The sequence below is a fragment of the Panthera uncia genome, assembly GCF_023721935.1.
Source record: "Panthera uncia isolate 11264 chromosome B2 unlocalized genomic scaffold, Puncia_PCG_1.0 HiC_scaffold_24, whole genome shotgun sequence".
Classification (NCBI taxonomy): domain Eukaryota; kingdom Metazoa; phylum Chordata; class Mammalia; order Carnivora; family Felidae; genus Panthera; species Panthera uncia.
Window position 1 is genome coordinate 119,405,173 of NW_026057580.1, and position 16,944 is coordinate 119,422,116.

Sequence of the window (16,944 nt, forward strand, 5' to 3'; positions counted from 1 at the left end):
GGCCTCCTGGGACACTGCTGTCTGACTCGAGAGTGCTTTGATGAGAAACGGGGCCTCTCACACTGTGACCAGGACTGGAGATAGAAGCAGCGGGGTCCCAATAAAAACATGTCTTTGGTCCTTCTGCCTAAACTCCATTATTTCCAAACATACCAATACAGTATTGGTGTTAGTATTATTCTGTTATTCCGGAAAGTAAACATTTACCTGACCTAAAGGTGGTGACAGAATTGTCAGATTAAAATGCTGTAATCATTCTTTTCTCTGGTGGGAGATGGAGTGGCAGAGTTCTTTGAATCCAGTTTTATTAGATTCCCGGCACTGCCCAGGACATACTGCCTTTTCCCATGTGTGCTGTCAGGCTTCAGAGGCTTATGGGTCCTGAGAAAGACACAAGAAAGATGCTTATGCTAATTTAAAAACAGAAACAAAAGAACCTACGGGATAAACTTAGGGACCAGGTATTGTTTAAGTAATTTTTTCTACTTCTTTTCTTATGTGATTCTCTCTCCATATTCGCTCTTCACATGAGTGATTTCACATTGATTCCCATGATAAAAAAAAAATCTTAACCATGAAAGAATTTTTACATTACAGAACATTTCAGTTCCAGTATATAAAGTTTACTAAAATTTCAGACTTTGTTAGTGTGATTTATTTGCAGCCATATTGATGACTTTATTACATAACCAGAATAACAGGAAAAATTTCTGTGAAGACAGGAACTCGTCCTCACAATTGATCTTTACTTTTTTCCTTTTCAACTTTGTGGCTTTCTACATGAAGTTAAGATCATTAGGACGTTATGTGGATGGAACTAAGAGGGTATTATGCTAAGCGAAATTAGAGAAAGACATATATCCTGTGACTTCACTCATATGAGGACTTTAAGACACAGAACAGATGAACACAAGGGAAGGGAAGCAAAAATAATATAGAAACAGGGAGGGGACAAAACAGAAGAGACTGTTAAATATGGAGAACAAACTGAGGGTTGCTGGACGGGTGGTGGGGGGGATGGCCTAAATGGGTAAGGGTTTAAGGAATCTACTCCTGGAATCATTGTTGCACCATATGCGAACTAACCTGGATGTAAATTTTTAAAATAAATAAATTACTAAAAAAAAGACTATTAGGACGTGAACATACAGTGTTGCTACCGCCAGTTTACTTCCGGTGATGAGAATGGAGCGTGTTCTGTGTCGTTTGCTTAGCTGTTATCCCACGTGTGTTGGAAACCACGTATGTTCTGCAGTGCTGCTCCAAGAGTATCAGTGGTGTTAACAGGGCTGTTCTCCCAGTTTTCTTTTGACTTGTGCTTAGTTCTTGAGAGAAGAGTGTGGGAATCTGCAGATGTTACTGTGGATGTTTTTATTTATTCCCTCAGTTCTGTTAGTTTTTGCTTCAGATATCTTTTTTAACTTTTTAAAAGTTTTATTTTTTATTTACTATTTGAGGGAGAGAGTGCACGTGTGCACACGAGCGGGGCACGGTGGGGGCAGAAAGAGAGAGAGAGAGAGAGAGAGAGAGAGAGAGAGAGAGAATCCCAAGCAGGCTCTGTGCTGTCAGTGTGGAGCCCAACCCGGGGCTCTGTCTCATGGCTGTGAGATCATGACCTGAGCCAAAATCAAGAGGCAGGTGTTTGACCAACTGGGCCACCCAGGCGCCCCTGCTCCAGATATTTTTGAACTTCTATTGTTAGGTGCGTATATGTCGAGGATTGTTATGTTTAGTGGTGAATTGACCCTTTTAACATTATGGGATTTCCCTTAAAAAAAAATCTGGTAATACTCCTTGTCTTAAAGTTGGCTTTGCCTGATACTGCTGTATACACCTTTAAGTTACCACAGTTTGCCTTCAGATAGTACGATACTGCATTGTGTGTGATGTGGAAACCTCATAGCAGTGAACTTTAATTTTCCCCGTCATTTTTGCTGTTATTATTTTATGTCTTCTGTACATTTTTAAACTTTTTATAGTGCATAGACTTTCATGTACCCTTGCCCCAGTTCCCCCTGCAAAGATGACTGTAGTAAAGTATATGTTAATTCATTAGTATGTTTTTTTTTTTTTTTTTTTTTTTTTTTTTTAGAGAGCATGAGTAGAGGAGGGGCAGAGGCGGGGAGAGAGCGAGAGCGAGCGCGAGAGCGAGCGAGAGAGGGTCTAAAGCAAACTCCACACTCAGCACAGAGCCTGCCGCAGGGCTCAATCCCATGACCCTGGCATCATGACCTGAGCTGAAACCAAGAGTTGGACGCTCAACCAACTGAGCCACCCGGGTGCCCCACATTAATACAATTTTTATCACTTTTACCATTTTTTTACATTCACTCATTTGTTTGTATGTGTGTATAGTTTTATGCAGTTCTGTTCTGTCAAGATACAGAATTGGTCCATCACCACAGAGGAACTCTCTGATGCCATCACTTTGTACCCTGCCCTCTGGCTCTGTCCCCTGTTGGCCGCTTGTCTGTCCTCCATCTCTGCATTTTGGTTTTTTTGAGCGTGTCACAGAAATGGTTGGTCATGTCAAGAATATTACCTATAATGTATAATCTTTTGAGGTTATGCATAGGTTTTAAATCTCATAATATGTGATTCTTATTCTTACTTTAAACCAGGGGTTGGCAAAGTTTTTTTGCGAAGGGCCTGATGACGGTAAATACTTTGGGCTTTGAGGGCCCTTGTAGTCTCTGTAACACAGCCCTGCTGCTGTCACGCACACGTGACAGGGTGGAGCTCCGAGAGTTAGCTGTGTTTCAATAACGTTTAATCTCCTTGTCTCATGCCACAGAATTTGAATTTTATATTATCTTCCTGTGCCACAGAATATATTTTGATAATTTTCTGGTCATTTGAAGTAATGCGAAAAGATTTCAAGCTTTCAAACTGTATAAAAACAAGCAAGCCAGATTTGGCCCATCAGCTGTAACTTTCCAACCATTATCTTCAATAGTAAGTTGCTTTTGAGAGGAGTTTTCAAATGAGAAGTCTTCTGTCTGCCATTTCTGGTGTAGATCCAAATTTCCTTTAGTGTCATCTTTCTTCCTTTAGAGAACTTGGCTTTTACATTTCTTATCATGCTCATTTCAATTTCCTGGTTTTTTTCCCTGAAAATATCTATATTTCAGGAGTGTAATTTTGCTGTACATAGAATTTTAGGTATTTTTGTTGTTCAGCACTGTAAAGACGTTATGTTGTCTCTGGCTTGTGTTGGCTGTCATGTGGTGACAGTGGCCCTTCTTACTGTGGTTCCCCATCTGTAATGAGTGTTTTTCTCTCTGGCTGTTTGTAAGATTTTCTCTTGAGCACTGGTTTCAGCAGTTTGTTTAACTGAGCTTTGGAGTGGTACCCTCAGTGTTTATTCTGCTTGGGGTTCTCACGCTTCTTGGATCAGTGAGTTTATATTTCCTATCAAATTTGAAACAAAATGAGCATTACATCAACATTGTTCTCTGTCTCCGTTGCTTTCATCTCTCACACTGGGCCTCCAGCTTACGTGCGTGATTTATGGCGCATGTGCTCCTTGCATACCAAGGAGCACTTGCTTTTTAAGCCTCTTATCTCTGCTTTGATTTGGGTATCTCCTGTTGGCTTGGTTTTCAAGTTCTGTGAGCCTTTCTTCTGCAACATCTAATCTGCTGTAACCCATCCAGTGAAATCTTTGTTTCAGATATTGTGTTTTTCAGCTGCTGTTAAAAAATCTTCCATTTCTTTTTTTTTTTCCCCTGTCTTCACGTTTGCCTTTAAAACCTTAAATTTATTCATAGGAGCTGTTTCCAAGTCCTTGTCCACTAACTCCCATCAGCCCCATCATTTCTGGGCCTGGGTCTGTTTACTGAGTTTCCTCCTTATAAGAGGGCCACAGGGTTCTGCTTATTCTCATGTATTTCTGCTTTTCTCATGTCCATTGTATTTAGATTGTAAGCTAGAAGATTTTGGATCACTGAAGGGTATTGTCTTGTGGTCCGTCAGGCAGTTAATTTACCTGATCCTTTAAATTTTACGCTTTATTAGGATGGGTCTGTGGGAACTTCACTCTAGAGCTGGAGTGGCCCGGCTCCTGACTGTTGGCCTTCCTGGGCTGTCACCTGAGTGCTAGGTGCCTGATGAAGTAAGTCTCTGCACATTGGCTGGTAGGACTCTGATGTCACGGAGCTCTGTGCGGGCTCTGGTGGTTGCTCAGTGGGGCTGGTCAGTAGTTGTCTTGTCCAGCCTCCCTGAGTTTTGCTCTAAACACAGAGCTCAGTTCTCAACGAGGACCTCCGTGCAGAGTTTGGGAGCCCCTTTCTGCATAGGGCCAAGTCTTTGCTGTTCTGTGTGGCATTCCCAGCTGTCCTAGCAGTCTTGATCTACAGGCTCTGTCTCCTCATCTCAGAGACTTTCTTGCTCTGCTCGGGCTCTCCCTCCCGAGGCCGCAGTCTGCACAGGCCTCTGTCCAACTCGAGAATGCAGTGGCTTCAGAAATTTGTCCAGGGGCGCCTGGGTGGTGCGGTCAGTTAAGCGTCCGACTCTTGATTTCGGCTCAGGTCATGATCTCGCAGTTTGTGGGTTCGAGCCCCACATGGGGCTGTACTCTGATGGTGCGGAGCCTACTTGGGACTCTCTCTCCCCTTCTCTCTGCCCCTCCCCTGCTTTTGTGAGCACACAAAATAAATGAATATTTTTCTCTCTCAAAATAAATAAATAAACTAAAAAAAAAAGAAATTTGTCCAGATATAGAGGTGTCGGTGGGAACACTGGCCAAGCAGCTCTGCCCCCACCTTGGCCACCTCCCACCCTGCTCCAGTATCAGGGGTGCTGATGAAGTCAGCGCCAGTGTGATGCCAGTGTGATTCTAGTTCCTTTTTTGGTGCCTCTCTTTTCTCTGCAAAGTTTTAATGATAGCTTCTTTACCCTTTATGTTTACAAATTTTTCTCCTCTCTGTTATCTCTGTTTCTGTTATTAGAACTGCTAAGAAATGGATGTTTTACTTCCTAGGATGATATTCTGTGTTTCTTAATCTTCTAATTCCTGGTTTGTTTTTCCTACACTGTGGGAACATTTCACCACTTCATTGTCAACATATGGAAAAGTTTCCATCTCTACTTCCTTTCTCCATCAAGGCCTGGTGCCCCAGTGAGTCCTCCACCTGTCTGCTCTCTGCAGACACTGTCTGTCCGCCAGCTCCTCCCTGGCGGTCAGCTTTCTGCTTGGGACCCCACGTCGATGGCCCACGTCCCTCCCGGCCTTCCTCCCCCAGCCCCTGCTCTCTGCCGACCCCCACATGTGGGAGGTCCTCACACTGCATTTGACCCCTTTACACCCAAGTGGTCCCATCTACTTGCAATGCTCTAGAAACTATATCCATGTTGACAGATACAACTTTTACTTTTTTCTAGCTCAGGCCATTCTGATCAATTCTGTTTGTTCCTTATGCCCTTAAAAACTACCTCCCCCAAATTCCTCCCTTACTCCTTTATCAAAAAAGGACCGTGTATGTTTGTTCTGATCTCCTCACAGTTTGTTTATGGGCTTGTTTGTCTGATGTCTCTTGTCCCCGTTTGCTGTCAGCTGAGCTAGCAGAGACTGTTCAGGTGGCATTTTACTGTGCCCTGCAGATTCTTGGTATAAATTAGGTGATTCGCGATCTGATTTTTGAGTATATGTTTAAAATATGACCATTTCAGGAGTATTTCCACTTAGCAAAGCTTTCCTTAGAAGAGGACTGTAACGGTGGAATTTCAGACACAGGAGAAAGAGTGATGGGCTTTCAAGTCCCACAGGCGAGCAGCCTTCTCTGAGCCCAGTCTGACCGGCAGGTGGGAGCCACTTGACTAAAGTGAGATTTAGAACCAAAGGCGCCTCTCACCCCACAGGTGTAGACCCTGAGTCTTAAACTCGCGCAGCCGCCGACACCGGAGGCCTGAGCCAAAAAGCACGGGCACTGGATTGACAGGCAGGCGCTTCAGAGTCCCCAGTTTTGGGTATAGCTCGGATGGCTGGTCTGTTGGGTACTCCACCTCCTCTGATTATATTGAGGTGCTTGGCTGGCAGCTCTCCTCCGTGTATTCTGTCTGGCCAACTGTGTGCTGTTTAGACGGCCAGGTGGTGTCATGGCCCCAGACCGGCTGCCGTCATTCCTGCCTCCTCCCATCCTGCCTTCATGCCCGTTCTCACTTTACTTCAGGTTCTGACTGTCTCCTAATGAAAAGCTTAGCTTACATCACTGTGAAGCCTTATACATTTTAGGAAATGGAAAAAACTCAGGAAGGTGCCGAAGCAAAGGCAAAGTGTGTCCTCCTTTACCGCTCTGCCGACGGAGAGGCCGGCCAGAGCCGTGCACGCAGGCAGCCGTCTGCGGTTGGGGGGGGGGAGGGGTCGTCACACTCTTCCCTTGCCATTCTGCCCTCCTTCTCCCCCAGCGCCCTTCTAGGGACCCCCACACAGCTGGAGGAGGCTGGTGCTCTCCTGATGGGGCGGCCAGCCCCGTGGGTAAATGGTCACTGTCCAGGCCACTGGCTCATTAAAATCCTAGATACGTGTACACAAGAGAGTATGTTTGGGGAACTTTTTTAACTTTTTCAGGACTAAGGCCACATATAAGCATAGATTAAACTAGGAGTATAAAAATATCACAGAACCCTAAGGACAGATCTCTTTCTTTAAAAGCCTGAGGGATGTTATCAAACTTGGAAGTCCCAGTAATTGAGAGGTTGTGATCAACATTGCTTCTCCTCACTGTCTCGCCCCTTGCCCGCCGCTGCCCCAGCACACGCCTGGGGAGGAGCGGTGGGCATAAGCGAGGCAGAGTTTTCCTGGGGAGGGACTGCCAGTGTGGACACTTCCACAACTTTGCTCCGAGAAGAGGTGTCTTCGTTACATACAGAAGATCGTACGCAGTGGAGCCGTGTGTCCGTCCTTTGGGAGTAGCAGAAGACCAAGTTTGATTATGTCTTTTTTTCCTTTTTCCGTATAAAATGTTACAGCTTGAAGGGAGGTAAACTAGCAGAGAACTTTTCTCAAGTTCTTCACTCCTTTGCACGCGCAGCCTGGCAAGTCGAAAGTCTGAGAAATCAGCCTTTTCTTTTAGGAATTACCAAACTTAATTTCCTCTTCTCTTTTTCTTGATTTTTAGGCATTTAAGAAGATTATTTCATTTCAATTCAGACACACCGAATTGTTGCCCATGTTTCTGCTGTAGTTTCAAAGTGCATGCCAGATTAAAACCTCTGAAATTTTGTTTTTCCTGTTAAACAGAGTTTTATTTTTTTAATTTTTAACATTTTTAATTGAAGTGTAGTTGACATACGATATTCATTTTAGGTGTACAACACAGTGATTCGACATTTATATAAATTAAAAAACGCTCAGCATGGTAAGTATGGTTACCATCTGTCACCATACAAGCTTATTCCCAAATTATTGACTGCATTACCTACTCTCTACTTTCGTCTTCGTGCCTTATTTATCTTGTAACTGGAAGTCGTCTCCTTAATCCCTTCCGCTATTTCATCCACCCTTCCCACCCCCCACCTCGTCTCTGGCAACCTCCGCTTTCTCGGTATTTATGAGTCTCTTTCTGTTTGTACATCTGTTTTGGTTTTTTTTAGATTCCACGTACCAGTGGAAATTATATGGTACTTGTCTTTCTCCATCTGGCTTGTTTCACTTAGCATAAGACCCTCCACATCCATCTTTGTTGTTGCAGCATTTCATTCCTTTTTATGGCTGGCTGATAATTCCTCTGTGTTTGTGTGTGTACCTTTATCCATTCGTCTATCGGTGGACAGCTTGGGCTGCTTCCATATCTTGGCTATTGTAAATAACGCTGCCACAAACATAGAGTTGCACATATCTTTTCAAATTAGTGTTTTCATTTTATCAGGGTAAATACCCAGAAATGAAATTACTGTATCACGTGGTATTTCTATTTTTAGGTTTGTGACGAGCCTCCATACTGTTTTCCGTAGCGGTGGCAGCAGTTTCCACTTCCACCAACAGTGGATAAGGGTTCCCTTTTCTCCACGTCCTCCCCCATACTCGTTGTTTTTGTCTTTTTGATTCTAGCCATTCTGACAAGTGTGAGGTGGCATCTCATTGTGGTCTTGATTTGTGTTTCCCTGATGATGAGTGACACTGAGCATCTTTTCGTGTGTCTGTTGGCCATCTTTGGAAAGATGTCTGTTGGATGTCTTTGGAAAATGTCTGTTCTGGACCTCTCTCCCATTTCTTTTTTTTTTTTTTTTAATTTTTTCTTTCAACGTTTTTTATTTATTTTTGGGACAGAGAGAGACAGAGCATGAATGGGGGAGGGGCAGAGAGAGAGGGAGACACAGAATTGGAAACAGGCTCCAGGCTCCGAGCCATCAGCCCAGAGCCTGACGCGGGGCTCGAACTCACGGACCGCGAGATCGTGACCTGGCTGAAGTCGGACGCTTAACCGACTGCGCCACCCAGGCGCCCCTCTCTCCCATTTCTTAATCAGATTGTTTGATTCTTTAGTGTTGAGTTGTAGGAGTTCTTTATATATTCTGTATACTAACCCCATATTGGATATGTTGTTCGTAAATATCTTCTTCCATTCAGTAGGTTGCCTTTTGGTTTTGTTGATGGTTTCCTTCACTGTGCAGAAGTTTTTTTAATTTGATGAAGTCCCAATAGTTTATTTTTGCCTTTGTTGCCCTTGCCTCAAGAGACAGATCCAAAAAAGTATCGCTCGCACCAATGTCCAAGAGTTTATTGCCTCTGTTTTCTTTAAGGAGTTTTATAGAAAAATCTCTGAAATTATGTGGCACCCCAGATAACAGGCTAAACTCTAGGATTTTTCAGCAGTATCTGTTTCTTTTAAGAGGATCTCAGGTAACACTTTACATCTAGCTCTGGGTTTTGGAAGGATTGCGGAGTTTAACCGCGTCTGTGAGAGGGATAATTTGAATAAAAGTGAAAATGCTGCCATCTGAATATTTAGGTTTGGAAAAGTCATTAACCAGACTATAAAACTTAATTCTTGTAAATGTTGACATTTTCTAGCTACCGTGCACTGCCCTTGTGGCCTCTCATGATAGAGGAAGGAAGTGAGGACGCACCTTGGGTGTCCCTGTTGCCCAGCAGCTCACACGGGGAGGGACAGAACCCACAAAGTGATTTAATGCTCCTTTACTTGCCCTGCACCTCAGAAAAATACTCATGTATTAATATCTCTGTCACTTCCTGTATCCTGGCCCACAGCTTCAGATAAAAGTTCATTTAGGGAGTGAAAGTTCAGATCAGCAGGGCGGCTTTAACTTTAATCCTCTGGCTAGCTAATTTGTTATGTGATAGAAATTGCGGGTTTTCATATTCAAGCCTCTGTGTGGTCAGTAGCTGACAGGTACTGCGTTTTCAGCAGCGTGGTTCACTCTTGTTCCGTGACTGTATTGTGTGGTCAATGAAACTCATTGGGTTTAAGTCAGTCACCTTAAAAGCAAAAGCTTTTGTTCTTTTGTTAATTAAGAGAAACTTTGTTAAGGGTTAATGTGGACTTAACCCTACTGGCCTAAATCGTGGAGAAAAGAAGGAATTTGCTGTCTGTGCTGATGAGAATTCTGGAGAAGAGGGGGAAGCCGGGGTCTCTGCTGGTCTTCGGCCCAGTGCGTGCCTTGCACAGCAGCAGGGTGTATGGATCCTATTGAGCTGGTCTCACTGGGCTGGGCAGCTCTTCCTGGATGGTAGCCGAGTAAGTGACTGCTGTGTGGCATTTCTCTTGGAATATGTGTCCAAAAACTGACTTCTCTAGGTCTTAACAGGGGAGGAAATAAAAGACAATGTACCTGGTGTTGTTTAATAAAGGATACCAGTGCCTATCATGAAACTGCTTTCTTCTCATGTTATTTGGAATTGAAACTCTGAGAAGTCAACCCCAAACCCTTATATTTAGAGATTTGGAGCAGTTGTAGATGAAAGATGACATAAAATGTGGTTTTGTAAATGTTTCAGTCTTGCTAAGGAGACAGTCGGCAGACTAGGCGCGTGACGGTGGTTGAGTGTCCTCATCCAGCGAGACGCCGAAAGCCGGTGACGTTTGTCTTGGGTGTGAGAGAATGCTCTCCTTTTGGAAATAGTGGCTTAGAACACCATTCGCTCAGCTGACTATTTTTTAGGGTGGTGAACACCTTGGCCAAGAGAATTACGTAGAAAGTGGGTTGGGTGTTTTTGTTTGTTTTTTTAGCAGCCGTAAGAATACTATTCAGATTTTCTTTTTTTCTTTTTCTTTTTGTATGTGTGGGATTTAGGCTAAGTTGAATGTGTTCATTAAAGTTAGTAAGCATCTGCCCTGGGACCATGACGACGACTCTCTCCTGGTCCCAGGAGCTCGGTCCGGTGGGCAGTGATGAGGGGAGTAAGCAGGCACGTGCAGTGTCGGCCAGAGAACCGTGGTGGGGAAGCACACAGGTCTTGAGTGGAGGAAGGGGAGAGGGGAGGGGTGTGGACCACATCCACATGTGGAGATGAGAAAGGGCATGGTGGGGTGGAGGATGGGAGGTGCTCTAGCCGGGGAGCAGGATGTGAGCCAGAGCTGGGGTCCTCGGGGGCCCAGCCGAGCAGCACACAACCCCAGGCACTGGTGAGCCAGAGACCTAGGGGTGCTGCAGGCCCGCCGTGTGCAGATCTAGGTGAGGACGCCAGGGCACACGGCGTGCGGTGGGGCGGGGGCTGCGGGGCTCTACGTGCTCCCAGGTCTACACTCTTATGCTGGCACCTTGGGCTTTATTGTGCGATTTCCATTTAGCGTGTCAGCCTGGTCTAACTTTCATTGTAAAAAAGCAAAAACCAAAAAGCCTGCATTTACATGGACAATGGCTTGGGTGGGGTGAGTCTGAAGACAGTCTAAGCAGGGCCGGGCCGTGTGGGGAAGGAAACCAGACCTCAAAGGGTCAGGGGGTGGTCAAGAGGGCCCTGGGGAAGGGGAGGCAGGCATGGAGGCAGGAGGTTTGGGTGCTGAAGAGACAGCAGCCCGGAGACCCCAAGCTAGGCGAGTGTGTGCAGTAGGAGAGCCACCTTCCACCTTTGCTTACGGAGTAAGGTAGAACAGAAGACAAACTGAATTTTTTTCTAATTTCTTTTTCAAACGTTTATTTATTTTTGAGAGAGGTAGATGTGAGCAGGGGAAGGGGCAGAGAGAGAGGGAGACACAGAATCTGAAGCAGGCTCCAGGCTCCGAGCTGTCAGCACAGAGTCTGAGTGTGGTTCGAACTTGCGAAGGTCGAGATCATGACCTGAGCCAAAATCGGACGCTTAACTGACTGAGCCCCCCACGTGCCCCATAAACTGAATTTTTAATAGCAGTTAATGATCCAGCATACAGAAATGCCTGTTTTATTTTTTACTTTATTTATTTATTGAGAGAGAGAGAGTGAGCAAGCGAGCACACGCATGAACAGGGGAGGGGGGAGAGAGAGAGAGAATCTTAAGCAGGCTCCACTGTCGGCGCAGAGCCCCACAGGGGTCTGGATCCCATGACCCTGGGATCGTGACCTGAGCCGAAATCAAGAGTCGAATTCTAAACCAACTGAGCCACCCAGGCGTCCCAGAAATGCCTTCATTCTATATTATTCCTACCAGCTTTTTGAATTGTCTAATGTCATAGTAGTCTTGATAGTTGCATTAAATAGTAGATTGAAGACCAGAAAGGACTGTCCTCCCAGTTTTCACTAAATGCTACGTGGAGCAGTGTGAGGGCCCAAAAGGAAGGACATTATAGGAACCATCTAGGTGGTTACCTCTGCCCTCCATCATTGCTTACTTACCCAAGTTATCCTGCCGGCTCTCCCACCCCAGAGGTTCTTGTTCTTGTTGAAATGGGATCGGAGGGTACGGAACTAATTGTTGGATGCCTGAGGTCCCTCTCAGTGACCTTGGATGTAAGGACTCCCTGTACTCACCAGCTTGAAATTGGTCCCCGGGGGAGCTGGGTCTGTCTCACTGTTAGCCTGGTGACGAGTGTCGGTACTCATGCGTATCTATTGATCCGGCTGTCTCTACTCAGATGGCGCCAGCACCTGCCCCACTGTCAAGGAGTGGTTTGTGTACTCTGGGAACCCACTGAGGCACCCGGACCTCGTCAGGCCTCTGCAGATGAACATTCCAGGTACAGACAGCTTTGGTTTCAATAAATCAAATCTGTTCACCATTTGATACAAATCCAGTAATGGATCCATTGTGGAAACATATTTTTCTAGAACTGCGCTTAAGCCAATTTTCATTTTAACCCTGGGCCCAAGAGGAGTGTATCTGTCTAACAACATTCAAACATAGCAGAGGAAAGGGCGTTCGACAGCTGGGAACAGTCTGGGCCAGTCTGCTGCCTGACTGCCTCACCCCACCTGTGCTCTGTTCAAGGGCCGCACTAGGGGAGAGCGAGCCACTCCGAGAGGAGCATGGCTGCGGGTCTGAGCCCATTGCTGCCAGATCCCCAGGCCTCGTGCCTGGTCATCACTCAGTAAATGTCCACCAAATTCACAGGGTTGGGTTCTTGATATTCTGATTAAATTAACTCTTGTCTCCTCCCTACCCCTGGAAGTGTGTTTTGATGAACTGAAAAGGGAAGAGAAAGGGAAGTTATTTCAGCTGGAAAAGTAGATTTTCCTTCCACGAGTGTTATCTTAAAACCCTTAATGGGAGGGAAGGAAAAACAAAGTCCCCTAGAAATTAGCTGAAGTCCTTTCTTCCTGTGAGTTCTTGGTACCTACACAAGAGCACGGATTTATGACTCAGGTGGTGTTCTACACAGAGGCAGGTCCAAGAGCGGGGGGGGGGGGGGGGGGGGGGGTGGTGAGGGCTTATTTTTAGTGTCCCTTGTCATTGTTTCAGAGAACAGATATTTTCTAAAATTTTGATAATCTGTTTTTGTATGCATTAAATTCTCTCATGCCACTATTATTTTTAATCACACGGGCCTGTAGTTTACCAAATAAGGATGTGAGCACTGCAAAGTATTTTTCTCCTAAATAGAATTGTACTGGGGGAGAAGGTGAGGAAAGTTATTATAGAGAATATTTCCTTATTCTCTCAGTCAGTGATAGACGCACACCTAAAAAGGTACTTATCAAAAAAACAAATGAAGATGAATTGACATTTGTGTTTACAGCAAGAAATATTTTGAAAGGATAACCAAAATGATTTTTCAAAAATGTTTTATTATTTCCATCTTATTGTGTCTTTCCAAAAATAATATGAAAAGGGATTATTATAGTTTTCTAAATGGTTTGAATTAAAGAGAATATTTGGCTATTCGTCATTATATTATGAGTTAGTTTTAAAGGCCACTCCCTAAAATGTTTTAATAAACTCTGGAAGTCATAAAATTATCACAGAGACTCCTTCTGGGGCTTATGCAAAAAGTCTCCTTGGCACGACTGGCCCCACAAGGTTCTGCCTGTGATGCAGACCCACGCGGGGCAGCGTGCCGGGCTCTGCTCTAGGAAGAGCTCGTGCAGAGGGCCGGGTCTGAAAGGCTCCTTTGTCCCCCATTGCCAGTGACCTGGATGTGGTCCTGAGCTTCCATTGCTGATAATGTACATGAGTCGCTCTGCTTGTCTATGCTTGTGTTAATGATACAAAAATGACAAAACTTTAAATTTATTTTTTGAGTGAGAGAGCATGTGCAAGTGGGGGGGGGGGGGGAGAGAGAGAGAGAGAACAAACGGGGGAGGGGCAGAGGAGGGGAGAGGGGGGAGAGAATCCCAAGCAGGCTCCACTGTCAGCCCAGAACCCGCTGCTGGGCTCCATCCCATGACCCTGGGATCGTGATCTGAGCTGAAATCGAGTTGGACACTTAACCGACTGAGCCACCCAGGCGTTCCCCCCTCCCCCCCGCCACTTTTTTAACAAGATTTTTTTTTTAATATTAAATACTTTTCTGTATCCATGAGGAAACATGCCAAATGGTTTTTAAACTAAAATGGAGGAACAGACTGTCCATGCTTCTGTGACAGGCGTTTTCCGAGGCTGAGACTACATGTGGTTAAAAACCATGGAATCCTCTGACCGGGGCTTTCCTTACACCTACATCAGAAGACTTGACACCTGTAGGTGCCTCTCATGTGGGTGTGAAATGCCCCTGAGGTCTGATCAGAGTCCTTGTTCCCAAGTGAGGCCAGTAGTGCTGTCGGTGGAAGGCACCTGAGAGTTCTTGTTCTCCTGAGAGAGCTTCAATCAGGTTGATTCCATAAATGTTATATTTTCAGTGAATCTCCTGGTAGAGAGACCAGAGTGTTTTTCTCTTAAAGGCTTTCTTCTAACAGCACATTTGATACAGCTTGCTTTCTTAAATAGTGGAAATAAAACAGAAATCATAAGATATTTTTCAACAAAATGGAAAGGAAACAGGGGAGCAGAAAAATTGCAGAGGTTACCTAAAAAGGAGAAAGAATTAAAACTGACCAGTCAGGGAGCAGAAAAGTAAATGTCATCACTGGCATATTTTATTCAGGTTGCTCACTGATCTTCCTGTGTTCCCCTGTGTGTGCAGGTTGTAGACAGTCAAATGTCCCCTGTGTGTGTGTGTACAGGTTGTAGACAGGTGTCCCCTGTGTGTGTATGTAGGTTTTAGACAGTCAGATGTCCCGTGTGTGTGTGTGTGTGTGTGTGTGTGTATTTGTGTGTGTGTGCAGGTTGTAGACAGTCAGATGTATGTGCGAATGCCTAATCTGTGTTACAGGGATCACGTGTTGCTACGTGTTACAGCTCTCATTTATCTCACCACATATTGTGAGACATGCTGTTTCCAATGATGCAAGAAGGGTGTACCTTGAAATCTAGCTTCCTTTCCCCAGACATAGCTCTTGAAGAGTCTGTGGACATGCAACCCGCTTTCTTTCTTCTTCCTCACTTACCAGTGTTCTGCATTTCGTGGAATGAGTCTTGGAACAAACAACAGGCAGGCATTAGAAATAGCATTTTTATCTCCAGAATTGGAGATTTTTTTCCCTTGGACAAAGTAGTAGTGATTTTCTCCCCCCCCCCCCCCCGTTGTCATTTTTCAGTCCCCATAAGCGTACCCTTATTTTAGAAACCTGGGACAGCTGATTATAGACTTCTAATTGGCAACTTGTCTACCTGCAGTTTTTGTCAAGTGTTGTTCAAGAATCAGTAAATAAACTTAGTATTTCTGGCTATATAAGGACATTTTACTCACCAAAATCTTTCAGGTCCTCTTAGGAGACTTTTACAAAGTGAAATGACATGAAATGGTACATTTCCTGAAAGAAGGGCTGTGTTTAACTCATGTCTCATTTGCTGGGAAGTGGTAGTGAAGCTTTCTGATTTCAGCCTCTCTTCTGTATACTGTTGACACTTTTCATCTTGACACCTGATGGGTGCAGATCAAGAAAGTTGTCAAATGTTGTCAACTTCTATGGGTGGTGAGTAGAAATCCCCAGCTGCCATCGGGTGCACACCAGGTGAGGAGGTGATGACAGGACGGCCCACTTCTGGAACTGCCTACCTGAGATCTTGGATCAAGAGAAATGGGTTTGGGGGGCCGTGGTGGTTCAAGTCAGTGAGGTGTCTTGATACAAGCGTGGGTCATGATCTCGCCTTTGTGGGATGGAGCCTCGTGCTGGGCTCCTTGGGATTCTCTCTCTCCCTCGCTCTGCTCCTCCCCCGCTGTGTGCACAGTGGTAAGTAAGTAAGTAAATAAATAAATAAATAAATAAACATTTTTAAAAAAGAGAGAAATGGGTTTAAAACCTCAGTTGTGGTTTTCTTTCCATTTGTAAAAATAGTTTGAAGATTTGTCGGATAATGTGTTACAAATACACATTTGAGTCATAAGCCAACAGTTGAATTTCACACTGCTTTTTTTTTTTTTTTTTTTTTTTTTGGGACAGAGACAGAGCATGAACGGGGGAGGGGCAGAGAGAGAGGGAGACACAGAATCGGAAACAGGCTCCAGGCTCCGAGCCATCAGCCCAGAGCCTGACGGCGGGGCTCGAACTCACGGACCGCGAGATCGTGACCTGGCTGAAGTCGGACGCTTAACCGACTGCGCCACCCAGGCGCCCCTCACACTGCTTTTTATAGCCACATTCACTGTATTTTGAGTGCATTAGGTAGATGTGGTATAACAGTATCGTTTCGCAAGCGTGAAATTAGACATTTCATCCGTGTACGTTTAGAGCTGAATATGTTATTAATGCATTCTACTCTGTTTATAGCTGAATGAATTTTTTTTTCCTCATTATAAATAGGCTGTTGAAGTTTACCCAGCCATAGTGAAGATTCAGTTCACATATAAGTCCTCAGGGATTTTAATTTTGTTTTATTTTGGCCAGGAATGCTCTATTAAACAAATATTCATGTAAATCAAACTCATGAACTAATGAAGTCTTCCCAGGTAAACATGAGACATAAGATGTATTTAACTTTGAGAACACTCATCAGTCACATCCTGACAGTGGGCACAAACCAGACAGGTGTGTGGTTTTTATCACCCTAGTGATGTGCAAGGGAGATAGCCATAAGATAAGTCTTAAGACACAGCTATTGAAATACATATTTCCATATAAAAAGTGTACACAATGGCCATGGCTTAGAGTCTCAAGAGTGTCTTTACTCAGTCGTGTTCACTGCTGTAAAAACACAAACAGAACCATTGCTCTATTGCTTTGTTACTCAAGAGGTGCAGCCAGCAGCCCTTTGCCAGCAGTGGGTCGTCCAGGTATCTCTCGAGAAGGTCTTCACCCTTGCCATTCACAGAAGTGACTTCCTTCCCTAGCCCTCTGCCCCACCTCTGTGGGCTCAGGTCCCCCGGAGGGCTCCTAGGCTTTCCTGACCATCTGTTCACACAAAATCTTTTACCAAGTCACATAAGCAGGTTTTTGAAGCTGATGTGTTTTAGATGCGATGCTAGTTGATGACCTAAAGGTGAGATTGATTTTTTAGGTCTGTGGCTCTTTGAAACATCTCAGCTGCCCATGGAG

The 16,944-nt window shown here is 44.8% G+C and overlaps 1 protein-coding gene across 9 annotated transcripts in view; it reads left to right on the forward strand.

Moving 5' to 3' along the window:
- Positions 1-16,944, forward strand: part of FAM120B (family with sequence similarity 120B) — a 95,613-nt gene that overhangs the window by 17,208 nt on the left and 61,461 nt on the right. For 8 of the 9 annotated variants that reach the window (XR_007462931.1, XM_049654622.1, XM_049654621.1 and 5 more), the window contains one exon: positions 12,009-12,110. The exons of the other annotated variant lie outside the window; for it this stretch is intronic. Coding sequence is in view for 7 of the 8 variants with exons in the window: in XM_049654622.1 (XP_049510579.1) it covers positions 12,009-12,110 (102 nt within the window). In the remaining variant the exon portion in view is untranslated. The remainder of the gene's footprint in view (positions 1-12,008; positions 12,111-16,944) is intronic. 9 annotated transcript variants of the gene reach the window in all.